The sequence below is a fragment of the Tachyglossus aculeatus genome, chromosome 5, assembly GCF_015852505.1.
Source record: "Tachyglossus aculeatus isolate mTacAcu1 chromosome 5, mTacAcu1.pri, whole genome shotgun sequence".
Classification (NCBI taxonomy): domain Eukaryota; kingdom Metazoa; phylum Chordata; class Mammalia; order Monotremata; family Tachyglossidae; genus Tachyglossus; species Tachyglossus aculeatus.
In genome coordinates, this window is record NC_052070.1 from 25,359,729 (window position 1) to 25,378,412 (window position 18,684).

Sequence of the window (18,684 nt, forward strand, 5' to 3'; positions counted from 1 at the left end):
AACAAATCTAAGATCTAGATATATATTGCTGGTCAATCCCTTAAGATAAGACAATTACTAATTTTGTAACTATGATGTGGAGAAAGAAATAAACACACCCACTCAAGCTAAGGACCTTCAGGCCTTAATAAGAGAAAATTAAAATAGAAGGCCATTGTTATGTGTTTCTTGGTGGAAGATCCTTCTGCTTGAAAGGCTCAGATATTTCATTTCATAAGCAATTTTCCCTGCCCACTGCAAAAAAAAAAAAAAAACAACAATCAGCTTTGGTATTTGTCAGATGTTGAAGAATCATGTCTTTGCCTAGTATGATTGATCTTTTTTGACAGACACAATTTTAATACTTTCCAAATGTTTTTAAAATCTAAATTGACATTAAAGGATTTTTTTAAAATGTAGTAAGGAGTTAAAGCCTGAAAGTGGCACCATTATATACACACCATTTATATACTGCTATATGTAAGAACCCACTGCCTAGACTATTTTGCTACACTGATGGAGTTCAGATTCACTAATGGAAGTGGTGTCTTATACACAGGCACATCAGTGGTCCAAGTAACGGCTACGGATGCCGATGATCCCACGTACGGAAACAGCGCCCGGGTGGTTTACAGCATTCTGCAAGGGCAGCCGTACTTTTCTGTGGAACCAAAGACAGGTAAGATCCACACTGCCAGTGTCACCAAGGAAGACGTGAACTCTATCTCTGTGTTTGGGCCCAGAATTGGGATTGTATTGTGTGTTATTTTGTTTCCATAAGTAACATCTTTACTCCTGTAACGAATGGCCTGCTCTAAATTACATTATCTGTCATTCATTTTGGAAGTGATTTGGAGAAGACTAGAGATATCTCTACCTCCCTTAATTGCTATGGATTCCCAACTTCGTGGTGGCTGTTTGAGTCCAGGCCCTTATTTCAGTGCCTTTCGGACCATTAAGGCACCAGTGAATCGCTATTGTCACCACCATCAACATCATCACTGTGGCTCAGTGAAAAGAGCACAGGCTTTGGAGTCAGAGGTCATGGGTTCAAATCCTGGCTCCGCCAATTGTCAGCTGTGTGACTTTGGGCAAAATACTTAACTCATCTGTAAAATGGGGATCAAGACTGTGAGCCTCCAATGGGACAACCTAATCACCTTGTAACCTCCCCTGCACTTAGAACAGTGTTTTGCACATAGTAACCACTTAACAAATGCCATTATTATTATCATCACCATCAGCAGGAGCAGCCTCAGTGATAGCACCATCACTAACATTGATTGAGTATATTGTTCAGAGAATACTGCACTAGATGCTTGGTGAATATACAGAAAAATAAGATGAGATCCATGCCCTCCAGTAGCTTGTTTACCTTAATGAAAAAGGCATAACTTACTCAGAGGGGGATGATGGCCCTGGGCAGAAGAGGAACCAACTTTAAAATGCTCCTCTCCTAGTGCTACGAACGGGTTTCCTGCAGGTCATTTCTTCCTGAACATTCTTTTATTATATTTAGGAACAACATGTCTCAGTGTAATTCAAGCAAAGAGGTTGACTCTTGCTGTGCAGGAATCTGGATTTTCACCCCAAGATCCAAAGCTAACTCACTGTGGGGCATCAGTCAATTGGCTTATTTTTGTGCCTCAGCTTCCTTCTCATTACAATGAGGATGATCCCTTTCCTTTTCAGACCATTAAAGAGTTAATCAATCAAGTTAGTAATCAATCAGTCAGTGGTATTTATTGAGTGCTTTCTATGTGCAAAACATGGTAGTAAGTGCTGAGAAAAGTGTAATAATAATAAAAATAATAATGGCATTTATTAATTGCTTATTATGTGCAAAGCACTGTTCTAAAGTGCTGGGGGATTACACGGTGATCAGGTTGTCCCACGGTGGGGCTCACAGTCTTAGTTTCCATTTTCCAGATGAGGTAACTGAGGCACAAAGAAGTTAAGTGACTTGTCCAAAGTCACACAGCAGACAATTGGTGGAGCCGGGATTTGAAGCCATGACCTCTGACTCCAAAGCCCATGCTCTTTCCACTGAGCCATGCTGCTTCTCAGAATCAATCAATCAATCAATCATATTTATTGAGTGCTTACTATGTGCAGAGCACTGTACTAAGTGCTTGGGAAGTACAAGAAGTACAAGAAGTAGAAGAGTTGCTAGACACGATTCCTGCTTTCAAGGACTTTACAGTCTAGTGGAGGAGCTTCCAACCTAGTGAGTAGCCATGATCCCTGGCCTCAAGAAGTTTGCAGTCAAATGGGGGGAAATATACTGTAGTGGACGTATTTTAGTGTAAATTACAAGTAGGGAGGCCTTCCTAGACTGAGCCCCCTCCTTCCTCTCCCCCTCCCCATCCTAACCAGCCCTACCTCTTTCCCCTCCCCACAGCACCTGTATATAAGTTTGTACAGATTTATTACTCTATTTTACTTGTATGTATTTACTATTCTATTTATTTTATTTTGTTAATATGTTTTGTTTTGGTTTGTTGCCTGTCTCCCCCTTCTAGACTGTGAGCCCATTGTTGGGTAAGGATCATCTCTATATGTTGCCAACTTGTACTTCCCAAGCGCTTAGTACAGTGCTGTGCACACAGTAAGCACTCAATAAATATGATTGAATGAATAAATGAAAGTAGGGGAAGCAGCAGAGATTAATGGTATGTACCTAGGTCCAGCGCTTAGAGCAGTGCTTTGCACATAGTGAGCGCTTAACAAATACCATTAAAAAAAAAGTGCTCTGATAGGAAGAGATGAAGTGAGTACCTAAATGCTTAGGGAGCAAGTAATCAAACACATAGGTGACCAAGGTAGTTTGGGGAGCAAAGAAGACAGGGAGTACGGTGGGGAGATGCAATGGGATGCTCTGAAAGGAAATTATATGGTCAACAGGAGGAATCTGTTCATGAACAACATAATATTAATGATGGTATTAAGCGCCGGGGAAGTTACAAGCAAATCGAGTTGGACACAGTCCTTGTCCCACATGGGCTGACAGTCTCAATCCCCATTTTACAGATGAGGGAACTGAGACACAGAAAAGAAAATAATAATAATAATAATGATGGCATTTGTTAAGTGCTTACTATGTGCAAAGCCCTGTTCTAAACCCTGGGGAGGATACAAGGTGATCAGGTTGTCCCACGTGGGACTCACAATCTTAATCCCCATTTTACAGTTGAGGTAACTGAGGCTCAGAGAAGTCAAGTGACTTGCCCAAGGTCACACAGCAGACATGTGGTGGAGCCAGGATAGAGAAGTAGCGTGGCTAAGTGGAAAGAGCATCGGCTTTGGAGTCAGAGGTCAGGGGTTCAAATCCTGGCTCCGCCAATTGTCGGCTGTGTGACTTTGGGCAAGTCACTTAATGTCTCTGTGCCTCAGTTCCCTCATCTGGAAAATGGGGATTAAGACTGTGAGCCCCACGTGGGACAACCTGATGATCTTCTATCCCCCCAGTGCTTAAAACAGTACTTTGCGCATAGTAAGTGCTTAACAAATACCATCATTATTATTATTATTGTTAGAACGCATGCCCTTGACTCTCAAGCCCAGGCTCTTTCCACTGAGCCACGTTGCTTCTCGAAGAGAAGTGACTTGCTCAAGGTCTCAGAGCAGACAAGTGGCAGTACAGGGATTAGAACCCATGACCTTCTGATTCCCAGGCCCGAGTTCTCTCCACTACTCCATGCTACTTCTCTCAGCATTCTTTCATGGTCTACTTGATATTGTCAGTTCACTCAATCCTGAATTTAGGAGATTTCCCCAGTGTTTGTAAGAAAAGTACAGGAGCCCTCCCAGGGTCTATGCAAGGAGGGGCCATTAGTGTAAAGAAAGCCTTGTGGAAGGTGGGGGTTTAGTGAGAGATGATTTCCCAGTACCTGTAGCTTCTCTATAGCACAGATGCTTGGAATTGATTTGGATCATTTTCTTAAGACATCACACTCTCCAGGATTGTGAGGGCATGGTGAAATGGGTGTAATCTTTTGCTTCGAATAAAGGGTAACATATGTTTCTGCCTCCCATCTAAGGGTGGGTTTTCCATATAACTGAGGGAAATTGTTCCTTAACTCAATGATTTGAAATGGGGAAATGGCAATTTTGTGTGGCAACTACAAAAAGCGGTTTCATTCTCAGAATCTGGAGATTGGAAGGGAGGTAACTGCAGAGTGTTCCCAACCATAGAATAAGGTAGAGGGGAGAGGATAAGTCCCTCTCCTTTACTTTGAACTTATGGATGCTTACTTAGGGTGTGGAGGACATATACCATCCAAGCCCAGCAGCAGCTCGAGACTCCTGGGGTACTGTTGGACTTTCCTAAATTCAGGTTAAGGTCTTCCCTCTGCAACAGCCAGCTGAGTTCTTTTCCTTTCTGTCAAGAGCCTCCCAAGGAGCTGAAGCTGCTATGGAGCCATCCACGACTCCAAGTGGACGACCATTATGAACAAGGAACGTGTCTAGCAACTCTCTTTTTATAGAGAAGCAGCGTGGCTCAGTGGAAAGAACACGGCCTTTGGAGTCAGAGGTCATGGGTTCGAATCCCGGGCAACATATCTGCTGTGTGACATTGGGCAAGTCACTTAACTTCTCTGAGCCTCAGTTAACCTCATCTGTAAAGTGGGGATTAAGACTGTGAGCCCCACGTGGGACAACCTGATCATCTTGTATCTCCGCCAGCGCTTAGAACAGTGCTTTGCACATAGTAAGCACTTAACAAATACCATTATTATTATTATTATTATTATTATTGTGTTCTCCCAAGCACACAGTGCTTGGCACACAGTAAGGGATCAGTAAAGATGATCTATTGATTGATGAGTGAATATCCAGTGCCAGACTAGAACTATTTGGGGAATGTACAGAGTCCCCCAGAGGTATTCTGTGAATTCTGGGCACTCCCAAGGAACACCAAGCAGCCCCAAGGTGAGGACTCTGCAAGTTCTCTGCACCTGTATCAGTGCAGTTAATTTAGAGTTACTAATCAGTCAATCAATCAATCATATTTATTGAGCGTTTACTGTGTGCAGAACACTGTACTAAGTGCTTGGGAAGTACAAGTTACTAGGCCAAGGGGCCTTCCCCAACTAAGTCCTCATTTCCCCTACTCCCTCTCCCTTCTGCATCATACTTGCACTTGGATTTGTACCCTTTATTCTCCCCATCTCAGTCCCATAGCAATTATGTACATATCTGTAATTTATTTTCATTAATTAATTCATTCAGTTGTATTTATTGAGTACTTACTGTATGCATTGTACAAAAGTGCTTGGGAGAGTACAGTATAATAACCAACAGAAATATTCCCTGCCCACAGCAAGCTGTCTGCCCAGCAAGACTGTAAGATCCTTGTGCACAGGGAAAATGTCTAGTAACTCTGTTACATTGTACACTCCCAAGTACTCAGTACAGTGTTTTGCATACAGTAAGCACTCAAAAATGTGATTGAGACTGTAAGTTAGACTCTAGACTGTAAACTCATCGTGGGCAGGGAATGTGTCTGCTTATTGTTGTATTGTACTTTCCAAGGGGCTTAGTACAGTGTTCTGCACACATTAAGCACTCAATAAAAATGACTAAGTGAATGAATGATTGATAGATAGATTGATTAGACCCAGGAACAGATCAGAGCAATTGAAAGCCATTGCATAATGATTAGTTGACTCAGGGCTTTGCCTTTCTCATTTGCTGAATTGGGTCTGGGGGTGGGGGGTGTTCAGAGAAATCACCCCCAGCCTACCCCCGGCTCAGCAGAGATGTCGGAATCAGGTTCATTATTAACATCCCAGAAATGTCTTAAAGGAAAGATCATGCTGTCCTGAAAATAGGAGAGCTTTTTTTTCAACATGCTAGTGTGTGGTTCGTGATTGAAATTTGACTTTCTATGGGGTTATACTCGTTTCTTCTCTATTTGCCGTTTTAGAAATTCACACCAAGCAAGAATCATTTCTTACCAGAAAAAGTCATTTTTTCCCCTGACTTAAGCAGAAAGTTGAGAATCCCCAAAGAGTCAGGGAAGCTGCAAATCAAGTGCTCCTTCATCTTTCTCCTTTACATGGTGTCAGTGTGATTCTGACTTATGCGAGAAACAATGCTATATCTTCTGTTTGCACATCTAAAGCCTTCAGAGAAAGAGGAAAAGGGATGTGCTAGGAAGAAGAAATAAAAGAAAAGCCCTAAAGATACCCTCCACAAAAATTTCAGGAAACTGTGCTCCAATAATCACTTTTCAGTTGCTAACAATGTTGCCTAATGGAAAGAGCACAGGCGTGAAAGTCAGAGGACCTGGCTTCTAATCCAGTCCACCACCCATCTGCTCTGTGGCCTTGGGCAAGTCACTTGTCTAAGCCTCCATTTCATCATCTGTAAAATGGAGATTTAATTTGGCTTCCGCTTACTTAGACTGTGAACCCCATAGGCGAAAGTGACTGTGTCCAACCTGATTATTTTGTTTCTACCCCAGTGCTTAGTACAGTCCTTGGCATATGGTAAATGCTTAACAAAAATTATTACTAGTATCACTACTAGTAATACTAGTATTAGTATTGGGAGAAGCAGTGTGGCTCAGTGGAAAGAGCACAGGCTTGGGAGTCAGAGGTGATGGGTTCTAATCCCAGCTCCGCCACATTTAAGACTGTGAGCCCCCCATGGGACAACCTGATCACCTAGTAACCTCCCCTGCGCTTAGAACAGTGCTTTGCACATAGTAGGCGCTTAATAAATGCTATCATTATTATTATTATTATTTCTGCTGTGTGACCTTGGGCAAGTCACTTAACTTCTCTGAGCCTCAGTTCCCTCATCTGTAAAATGGGGATTAAGACTGTGAGCTCCACGTGGGGCAACTTGATCACCTTGTATCCCCCCCAGTGCTTAGAACAGTGCTTTGCACATAGTAAGTGCTTAATAAATGCCATCATTATTATTATTATTAACATTATTAAATTTATGATTTATTTCAGGAAGAATTATATGCACAGTGAGAGATTGAATCCTAGCACTTTGTTTACTTTTATCCTACAGGGTCAAAGAAACGATTTCTGAGGGAGAGGTTATTTTTTTTTGTTTGTTTTAGGTTTGTGGAGGTGTTTTTGTGTATGTTTAATAATAATGATTGTGATGTTTGTTTTTACTAGCATAGCATATAGCATTTGCTATATATGTGCTTACTATATTTATTATATACGTGCTATATAGCATAGCACATAGCATTTATTATGTGCCAAACATTGCACTACACCCAGTAGTAGATACAAAATAATCAGATCAGACACAATATATGTGTTGAGAAAATCAATTTGCTTGTAAAGATTGCCCCTTGATGCTCACTAGCATTTGCAATTCCCAGGGTCTGACACTCTGTTTTTTCCTCTCGATGATATCATGTTCTTTCTGAAGCCTCTTCTCCAGGGCATTTTGTATTGCTGCATACCAGGCTAACCTCACCATTCCTTTCTTCTGGAAAGATTATTTAACTTTGGCTTCACTGATATGGTCGTCTCCTGGTTCTCCTCCTAAATCTCCATCCATTTATCCTCAGTTTCTTTCACAAGCTCCTCATCTGCCACCCACTCCTAACTGTGGGGGTACCTTAAGACTCAGTTATCTCTCCCCTTTGTTAAGCGCTTATTATGTGCCAGGCAAACAATTTGGATTGGATTGCACACAGACCCTGTCCCATGTGGGGCTCACAGTCTTAATTCCCATTTTTCTGGTGAGGTAGCTGAGGCCCAGAGAAGTGGAGTAACTTGCCCAAGGTCACACAGCAGACACGTGGTGGAGCCACGTGTCTAAGTCTAATCTAAAGTCTAATCCCCACTCCCTTCAGGACATCTCTACTTGGATGTCCTGCCATCACTTCAAGCTTAACATGTCCAAAACAGAATTCCATATCTTCCCAGGTAAACCCTCTCCTCTCTCTGACTTTGCCATCACTATAAGCAGCACGATCCTCCTCCCTGCCTCTAGTTCCTCACCTCTGTTGTAGACAGGGAACATTATCTGTCAACTCTGTAATATTCCACTCTCAGAAACACCCAGTACAGTGCTCTGCACACAGTAGGCATTCAGTACATATGCTTGATTAATTGATTGTTCCCCTCCAGTCGAGCAGCAAGGTCTAGTGGAAAGACCAGTGGCCCGGGAGTCAGAGGGTCTAGGTTCTAAACCTGGCTCTGCCTCATAACTGCTGTGTGACCTTGGGCAAGTAATTTAATGTCTCTATACCTCAGTTACCTCATCTATAAAATGGGGATTAAATCCTTCTCCCTCCTACTTAAACTGTGAGACCCCTGTGGGGCAGGGACTGTGTCTGACCTCATTAACTTGTATCTAACCCGGTGACTAGAACAGGGCTCTCCACATAGTAAGTGCCTAACAAGTACCATAAACAACAACAATCTGGCTTCCGCTCCCTGCGCTCAAAGGAGAAAGCTCCTTCTCAGGAAACCAATGACCATCTTCTTGCCAAATCTAATGACCTCTACTTTATCCTATTCCTCCTAAACCTCTCAGCTACCTTTGGCACTGTAGACCACTTGAAATATTGTCCAATCTTGGTTTCACTGACACTGTCCTCTCTTGGTTCTCCTCCTATCTCTCTGATGGTGCCTCCTCAGTTTGTTTTGCTGGATCCTCCTCTGTCTTCTCCCCTCTGAAAGTGGGAGTCCCTTAAAGATCAGTTCTAGGTTCATTTCTACTGTCCATCAATACCCACTCCCTTGAAGAGCTCATAATAATAATAATAATGGTATTTGTTAAGCACTTACTATGTGCAAAGCACTGTTCTAAGTGCTGGGGAGGTTACAAGGTGATCAGGTTGCCCCACGTGGGGCTCACAGTCTTAATCCCCGTTTTACAGATGAGGTTACTGAGGCACAGAGAAGTTGAGTGACTTGCCCAAAGTCACACAGCTGACAATTGGCAGAGCCAGGATTTGAACCCATGACCTCTGATTCCAAAGCCCGTGCTCTTTCCACTGAGCCACGCTGCTTCTCTATGAATGAGAGAGCTCATTCTCTCCCATGGCTTTAACTGTTATCTCTGTGCAGATGATTCATTCATTCGTTCATTCAATCATATTTATTGAGCACTTATTGTGTGTAGAGCACCGTACTAAATGCTTGGGAAGTACAAGTTAACAACATATAGAGACGGTCCCTATGCAACAACAGACTCACAGTCTAGAAGGGGGAGACAGACAACAAAACAAAACTTGTGGACAGGTGTCAAGTCTGATTCAAGTCAAGATTCCCAAGGCTACATCTCCCGGCCTGACCTCTCTCCTTCCTGCAGTCTCACAGTCTTAAATTTTCTCTCCTGCCATCAGGAAATTTCTACCTGTGTCCCGCTGAAACTTCGAACTAAACATGTCTGAAACTGAACCCAGTTTCCCAACCAAACCCTGTCGTCCCCATGACTTTTCCCTCACTGTAGATGGCATCACCATTTTTCCTGTTTCACAACCTTGGCATTATCAACTCATCTCTTTCATCCAACTGACGTATTCAACCTGTCACCAAATCCTGTCCATTATGCATTCACATCACTAAAATGTGCCTTTAACTCTCCATCCAAACTGCTTCTCTGCTAATCAATCAATCAATCATGATTATTAAGTGCTTACTATATGCAGAGCACTGCACTTTGTAATACAGAGTACAATGCTTAGTACTAAGCACATGAATCCAAACACATATCCTATTCTGCCTTGACAACTGCATCAGCCTCCTTGCTGACCTCCCTGACACCTGTCTGTCCTTATTTTTCTAAAAAAAAGTTCTGTCCGTGTTTCACTACTCCTAAAAAACATCCAGTGGTTGTCCATCCACCTCCACATCAAAAAGAAACTCCTTACCATCAGCTTTAAAACACTCAAGTACACTTCCACCTCCTATCTTACCTAGGTGATTTCCTACACACAATCTTCTCTCCTCCAAAACCAACCTATTAAACAAACTCGATGTCGTCTACCTCACCGTCAACCCCTCACAGCATATTCTCTCTCTGGTCTGCAACTCCCTCCTCCTTTATATCAAGGGGCTTACACTCTAATGTTGCCAATCAAGCTTTTTCTTTCTCAAAATCCCTGATTCCTACCATCTGTTTTCTATAGTTTCAATTTCACACATTTTTTAGTCTCTATCGTCTCTCCCTCAGGGAAACCTTTTGTATTCTTTTCATCACTTTTATTTACAGAACCTCCAGTTGGATTTGGTATTCTAGGACCTCACAATTTTATTAACTATTCATCTTGTAGTCTATTGTGGACTCTAGTTCCTTATCAAAAAGACTTTAGTCACTCTCCATTATCATCAACATCATCATAATTTATTTGGCTCCCACTGTGTGCAAAACATGGTACTGGGCAATTGGGAGCTGCATTAAAAGTAGAAGATGTCATCCCTGCAGTGAAGGAAGGCACTTACACAATAATGGCAGATTTGTTTGTATATTTTATTTTGCTTTAATTAGTGTTCTTTAGTTTTTCTATCCATTTCCTTTATAGTATTTGTTAAGCGCTTAGTATGTTTCAAACACTGTTCTAAGCCTGGGGTAAGTACATATTGATTGAATCAGGCACAGTACCTGTCCCTCACAGGGCTCACAGTTTAAATAAGAAACTGAGGCACAGAGAAGTTAAGTCATTTGCCCAAGGTCATAAAGCAAGTAATCGGTAGAGTCAGGATTAGAACTCAGGTCCTTCCAACTTCCAGGCTTGTGTTCTTTCCCTTAGGCCACACGGCCAATTTCTTCACTTCATTATAACAAAGTGAACATCCACAGGTACCATGACCTTGCTATCTTGTTATGTGTTTAATATTATTTCAGGTACCTAATAGGCATGGCAGTAAAAGTATTTCATTTGTTTGACTTAATATAGTTAAACAAAATTAGAAACAATTTTCTTATTTAACAATACAAGGAATGAATTTCATAAAATTCATCAGAGTGGATGGATATGTCTGTTTAAAATTCTTCAGTGCTCTTTGAAGTTTAGCTTTAAAGCATCATGATTTCTTGGCATAATTCATTTTCTAAGGATATTAAAGTGGACCCATCCATTCCTGGGAATTAGTTATATTTCAGTCCCATATGTTAATGTGGGAATGTGGGAGGGATTTATTTACTGCTTTTAGAATTGTATATCGAGGTCAGTGTTGTTTCCTGATAGAAATTTAACCCAAGGATAACTTGAACAGTAAATACCTTTTAGGGCAGGTTTCCCAGACTCTCATTTGTCTGCCTACAACAGTGGACTTGAGAAGCAGCATTGCCTAATGGACAGAGAGCTTCTCTGGAAGTTAGAAGGACCTGGGTTCTAATCCTGTCTCCTTGTCTGCTGTGCGACCTTGGGCAACTCACTTCGCTTCTCTGTGCCTCAGTTCCCTCATCTGTAAAATGGGGATTAGGACAGTGAGCCCCATGTGGGACAGGGACTGTGTCATCATCATCATCATCAATCGTATTTATTGAGCACTTACTATGTGCAGAGCACTGTACTAAGCGCTTGGGAAGTACAAATTGGGAAGTGTCCAAATTGAACACTTAGTACAGTGCTCTGCACACAGTAAGCTCTCAATAAATATGATTGAATGAATGAAATTGATTAGCTTGTATCTACCCCACTGCTTAGAACAGTGACAGGAACATAACGCAGACTTAACAAGTAACATAAAAAAAAAGATAGCAGTAGAATAGATGAAGAAATGGGCCTGAAAGACTGAGAAAACCAACCCTATATAGATCTGCAGTGTCATTATTCTCATATGAGCCATTCTTGAGCCATTTTCAGACTGCTATGGGGCATTTTGGGTGCTGTAGCAATTTTACACTAGAGTGGTCCCCAGTGGGAGGAAAGAGTTTCTGAATACTGACATGTCTAATTTAGCATCATTCTGTGGCTTGGGCTTCGAATAGAATCTAGGTCATTATTTAATGCCACTAACAAGCCTAATTCTACCAGTCTCTAAAGTGTACTTCCTGGGCGTAAATCAGTCCCTTCAAACTCTTCATATGTACTTCGTATTTGTTCGATACCACTGGGGGTGAAAATAACTTATGAATGCCTGAATAAAGAGAAATGTTCACTCTTCCAGACCACTGGATTGTTCAGTCCATTGCAGCACTCTATGCACAGTGTAGTGAGCGATACGTTGTAAGCTCTCTAAGGAGTTTGAAAGATTTCTTGCTCCTCCCAGAGTGAATTTTTGTCCTGATTGAATTGCCCAAGTAGCAGTGCATATTTGCTGAGCAGCTTTCTGCTAAATATAACAGTGAAAGTCTCTATCTTCCAAATTGCTGTTTTGCGTTCTAATGGAAAGCATACATCTCTGCTTATAGTGAGAACTGAGCATAGTTAGCTTCCTGAAACAATATCTGTAGTGGACTTGTAACTTTGAACTGAAGGGGAGAGCTGAGGAGAAATCACTTTTTCCTCATTATTCAAGTACATTAAGCACTTGAAGTGGAATTACAATATTGTTTTTGACTAGGATGGTGGGCTGGATAGTCACAAGGAAACTGGAGGTTTTGTAGATACCAGGTGCTCTCATCATCCACTGCACAAACTCGGTCGCTAACCAGAGTCAAAGACATTTGTACGTGGCAAGTTGCATCATTTAGAGTTATGTCTTGGACCAAGGTGTGGGGATAGAGCACAAGACTGGGAGTGACAAGTTTATGGGTTATAATACCGGCTCTGCCACTTTGTCTTCTGTGTGACCTTGGGTAAGTCATTTCACTTCTCTGTGCTGCAGTTACCTCATCTGAAAAATGGGACTGAGACTGTGAGCTCTGCATGGGACAGGGACTGTGTCCAACTTGATTTGCTTGTAACCATCAAGTGCTTGGTGAAGTGCTTGGCTCATAGTGAGCACTTAACAACACAAATTCCAGTAGGGATCATGTTTAACAATTCCCTTGTTTTGTACTTTCCCAACCAATACAGCGCTCTGCCCACAATAATGCTCAAGAAATACAACTGATTGGGTGGTTGATCAGACTGCCCGTGAATCTGCTTAGCTCCAGGTTGAGAAGTATGTTTTTATAGCCTCTTATAGTTCTCATGAAGCAGTGTGGCTTAGTGGAAAGAGCCCGGGCTTTGGAGTCAGAGGTCATGGGTTCAAATCCCAAATCCGCCACTTGTCAGCTGTGTGGCTTTGGGCAAGTCACTTAACTTCTCCGGGCCTCAGTTACCTCATCTGTAAAATGGGGATGAGGACTGTGAGCCCTCCATGGGACAACCTGATCACCTTGTAAATTCCCCAGCACTTAGAACAGTGCTTTGCACATAGTAAGCGCTTAATAAATGTCATTATTATTATTATTATTATTATTATTATTATTATTATTACTTCTCTGTGCCTCAGTTACCTCATCTGTAAAATGGGGATTAAGACTGTGAGCCACACCTGGGACAACCTGATCACCTTGTAACCTCCCTAGTGTTTAGAACAGTGCTTTGCACATAGTAGGCGCTTAATAAATGCCATTATTATTATTATTATAGCCAAAGGGTAGAAACAGCAACCATGTGTTTGCCTTTGATATTCAGCATCCATTAAAAAAAGTGATTTTGTTGCTAGTCATATTCTCACTGGGTAGAAGGACTGCTAAATCTCAAAGCCAGCCAATCTGGTCCAATAACAATGGCACTACTCATCTTCTAAGTGCTTTTTTGCAAACATTAAGGGCTGTTTCTTCTCATTCTGCCAATTGCTACAGATTTAACATTGATTTCAATTATATCATAAACTTCAGTGAGCGTTCCATCCACCTAAGGGCACGCATGCCTGACATAATTCCTGGATAAAATGCTTATGTTTTGCACTATGTTATGTGTATCGAGGATCAAAAAGAAATTGATCCTGATATCCTGTTCTTCAAATCCTTGGGGTGACCCCCTTACAGATTTAGATTTTCTTCATACTCAAATTCAACCTTACAGATAAAACCTAGCCTTCAAAACCAAGTTCTCTGACTTTCTTCACCTACCCACCTACCCATTTTCTCCTCTCCGTCCTTGTCAAAACTAGTTTACTTTTAATGGTTCAGGTGCTTGTGGATTAACTTTGACCTGACCTTTTTCCTGGAGAGATTTCAGAAAATAGCCTCTTTCAATATTACTTTCCATGGAGAGGAAGTGAAAGGTTTTGAATCAATTCTGTTAAATCTGCACTCTTTTTCTAATGATGCAGTGTCTTGTGGAGGAGAGCACCATAAAATAAAACTTTTAGAGGATGAGTCTGTGGTATTTGCTTTTTGGTTTAATTTCAGTGATATAGTGCTCCCTGTCCGTGATAATGAGCTTTCAAAGATGACTCACTTGAAGACATTGAAGTTAGTCATGAAAAATGTTGGAAAAAAAAATCAGTGAAAATTAAAGAATCAGGTTTGACAGCTAGGAAGTCTCAAATTAGTCATGTTTTGGTTTTTATAAAACTTTATTTGCACCGTCAAGATGAAATATGCTGAACCCTGTCAACTGGCCAAACATTTTAGGATAGGAATGCCGACTTCCAGAGAAAGGGGAAATAAATAAAATATCTGCCTAACATTTGACAAATTAGAGATGAAGAGATACAGGCCCCAGTGTTACTGTCTTTTATTTAGATTGTTTATATTTCCTTCTTTTTTTAGTGACAGCGAGAACTGTGGAAGTCAATTTCTGCCTCTCTGGAAATCAGAGTTAGCAGCTAGACTGGGTACTAGTCATGAAATATTCATAGAGTCATCATGGCTTTGGGAAGAATATTTATTTATCTGATTCTTATCAACAGTACAAACTAGATGTGTGATCGCTTTACTTTGGGTGTTCATTTAGAATGCTTCAGAGCTTAATTCTAAACAGATGAAAGGGACATGAATGCTGTGCTATGAATATCATTAGCAGTACGTCCATGATTGTAGCCAGAGTTCCCAATTGCAAGTAGAAATTTAGGCTGGATGATGACTGACTTTTAAACAACCTTGGCTAACATGGTTTAATGTGGAGCTTAAAAACCGGTATATTTGAGGTTGATTTGGCATCTAGAACAAATTCGTTGTTCATTTGGAAAGTGGACAACTCAAGAGAAGGTATGGAAGTGTCATTTTGGTACCTTGGAAAGGAATATCAGGACTGAGCTCTTATTTTGTGCCTAACATTATACTTATTACTTGGAAGCATACATTTGGTGTAAAAGATACAATTCCTGCCCTCGAGGAGTTTGTAGTCTAACAGGAAGAAATAGTCTCGAATCAACTAATCTTACATCACTGATTTCCCACTATAGCCAGCCAACACATCTCGCTTCTCCCAACACCAACTGACTCACTGTAGCTAGATTTTATCTATCTTCCTGATGACTCCTTCCCTATGTCCTCACTCTGGCCTGGAACACTCTCCCCCTTCATATCTAACAGATCCACACTCTCTCCACCTCATTCTTATTAAAATCACATCCCCTCCAAGAATCCTCATCTGACTAACCCCTCATTGAGAAGCAGCACGATGTAGTGGAGAGAACACTACCTTGGGAGTCAGAAGGTCATAGGTTCTAATCCTGGCACTACCGCATCTGCTGTGTGAACTTGGGTAAGTCACTTCACTTCTCTGGGCCTCAGTTACCTCATCTGGAAAATGGGGAATTAAGACTGTGAGTCCCATGTGGGGCAGGGACTATAGCCAACCTGATTACCTTGTATCTACCCCAGTGCTTTGAACAGTGCTTGGCATATAATAAGTGCTTAACAAATACCATAATTATTATTATTATTAATATTCTCCCTATGCCCTCTCCCTTCAGTGTCACCTGTGTACTTGGATGTGTACCCTGTAAGCACTTGATGTTCACTCCCCCCTCAGCCGCACAGCACTTAGGTACATAGCTGAAAATTTTTATAATAACTGTCTCCACCTCTAGACTGTAAGCTCCTTGTGGGCAGGGAGCCTGTCTAACCATTATGTTGTACTATACTTTCCTAGGTGCTTAGTACATGCTCTGCATACAGTAAGCATGCAATACTATCACTGATTGATTTATGTAATAAGTTACTATCATAGGAGTCCACACTGACTGTTTCTGCTTGCAGTAGTGAGTTGCTCTATTCAATCAATTAATTGATAGTATTTATTGAGCATTTACTGTGTGCAGAGTACTGCGCTGAGTATCTAGGAAATGAAAACACAACAGAGTTGGTAAACAAGATCTCTGCCCACAAGATCTTACAGTCAACAGGGGGAGAGAGACATTAAAATAAATTACAGAGGGGGAAATAACAGAGTATAAGAATATTTGCCTAAGTGCTATGGAGCTGGGGTGAGTATCAATCAGTTATATTTATTGATCACTGACTGTGTGCAGAGCACTGTACTAAGTGCTTTGGGGAGTACCATATAACAGAATTGGTAGACATATTCCATGCCCATATGGACCATTCTGTCAATAAGGGGAGACATATAGTAATATAAATAAATACATTTTGGTTAGGTGCATAAGTGCCGTGGGGCTGACAAAACAATCCAAATGCAGTGGTGATGCAGAAGGGAAACAGAGTAGAGAGAATGAAATCTTAGTCAGGGAAGGCTTCTTGGAAGAGATGGGATTTTAAACAGGAAGGGAGAGTGTTTGTCTGTTAGACGTGACAAGGTAGAGCATTCCAGACCAGAGGCAGGATATGCGTGAGGGGTCATCAGCAAGATAGACAAGAGCAAGACACAGTGACATTAGAGGAGTGAAGTGAGCAAGCTGGATTGTATTAGGAAACTAATGGGGTAAGATAGGAGTGGGCAAGGTGATTGAGTGTTTTAAAGCCAGAGGTAAAGGAGTTTCTGTTTGATGTGAAAGTGGATCAGACACCACTGAAGGTTCTTCAGGAGTGGGAGACATGGACTGAATCGTTTCGTAGGAAAATAATCCCGGCGACAGAGTGACATGTAGACTGGAGTGAGGAGAGATAGGAGGGAGGGAGGTCAGCAAGGAGGCTGATGCAGTAACTGAGGCAGAGTAAAATAAGTGAAGCAGCTTGGTGGGCTTGAGAGTCAGTGGCCATGTGTTCTAATCCCAGCTCTGTCACTTGTCTGCTGTGTAACTTTGGGCAAGTCATTTAACTTCTCTGTGCCTCAGTTGCCTCATCAGTAAAATGAGGATTAAGACTGTAAAACCCATGTGGGTCAACCTAATAACCTTATATCTACCCAAGCGCTTAGAGCAGTGCTTGGCACTGCTCAACAAATACCATTATTATTAAGCACTTAGTACAGTGTTCTGCACACAGTAAGCACTCAATAACTATGATTGAATGAATGAATAAGTGCTTGGATTAACGTGATGGCAGCTAGGGCAGATTTTAGCAATGCTGTGAAGATTGAAACAACGGGATTTTGTTACAGATTCGCTACGCAAATTCATGTGAGAGAGATGAGCCAAGGTAATTCCAAGGTTATAGGCTTGTGAGACTGGAAAAATAATGGTGTTGTAATGGGAAGGTCTCAGGGAGGACAGAGTTTGGGTGGGAAGATGAGGAGTTCTATTTTGGACATGTTAAGTTTGAGATGTCAGTGGAGCACCCGAATAGAAATGTCCTGAAGGCAGAAGGAAATGTGAAACTGCCGAGAAGGAGAAAGATCAGGGCTGGAGACGTAGATTTGGGAATCTTCCACATAGAGATGGTAGTTGAAGTAATGAGAGTCAGTGAGGTCTCCAAGTGAGTGGGTGTAAATGGAGAATAGAAGGGGACCCAGAAATGAGTGCTGAGGGACTCCCACAGTGAGGGAAAGTATTAAAGCACTTAAGGAGTCCACAGTGAAAAGCATAGCTGAGGTGGAGGCGGAGTGATTAAGAGTGATGTGGGCTTCATCTGGCAAGGCTTCATGGAGATGTGATTTTCGGAGTGTTGGCCCTTCAGTTCTTTCACTAGCAGTTTATACTCAACTGAAATGTTCTAGATTACCGTTGATCTGAGTCAACTTTCCTGTCAGGATACCTGGCTTTTTTTCCTCTGTTGCCTTTGTCTAATACATGATGGCCACTGGCCAAGACACATAGGTAAGGATGAAGTAATAAATCTGAGAACAACTTGAAAGACAAGGGCACGATACATTTTTTAAAAAAATATCAAAAATAGCCAGAGGATTCTGCGGCCAGAGGAACAGTGTTTCAGTTTCCTCGGGGTTAATAAACCTACAGCCATTTTTGTAAAGCAGCATGGACCAGTAGAAAGAACATGGGCCTGGGAGAACTGGAGTGCTAATCCTGGATCTGCCATTTGCTTGCTGTGTGATCTTGGACAAGTCACTGCTCTATGCCTCAGGATGACCAAGGGGAAGGCGAGCGATGGCGGCTATCAGCAATGTACTTCGGCGGTCCATCGGGTTGGGAGCTGGAAGCCAAATATTGCCACTGCTTCAGTTTTTCCAGCCTGCAACAATTCCCACGTGGACCTGGTCATGTGGCCCTCATTTCCATCACAGAAACATCACCGTCATTGCCAGAAAGCCAGCCTGGTGGATTCCCCTGGGATGGAGAGTGAATAAAAGAAGGGAATGGATGAGAGAAGCATTTTGACCCCATCTAGGATGGAGGAAGGATCAATCAGATGGGGCCAACTGGATAGAGGGAGGCTCTTACCCAACTACAGTCCTTGTACCATGAAAGACTCTGCAGGCAGCAGATATTGGCAACCATAGCTGACTTTAAACTTTTCCATTTAACCTCT

At 41.8% G+C, this 18,684-nt stretch overlaps 1 protein-coding gene across 2 annotated transcripts in view; it reads left to right on the top strand.

Annotated features, from left to right (window-relative positions):
- CDH7 (cadherin 7) overlaps positions 1-18,684 on the top strand; it is a 175,913-nt gene that overhangs the window by 95,755 nt on the left and 61,474 nt on the right. For both annotated transcript variants that reach the window (XM_038746940.1, XM_038746939.1), the window contains exon 4: positions 539-658. In XM_038746940.1, the coding sequence (XP_038602868.1) occupies positions 539-658 (120 nt within the window). The remainder of the gene's footprint in view (positions 1-538; positions 659-18,684) is intronic.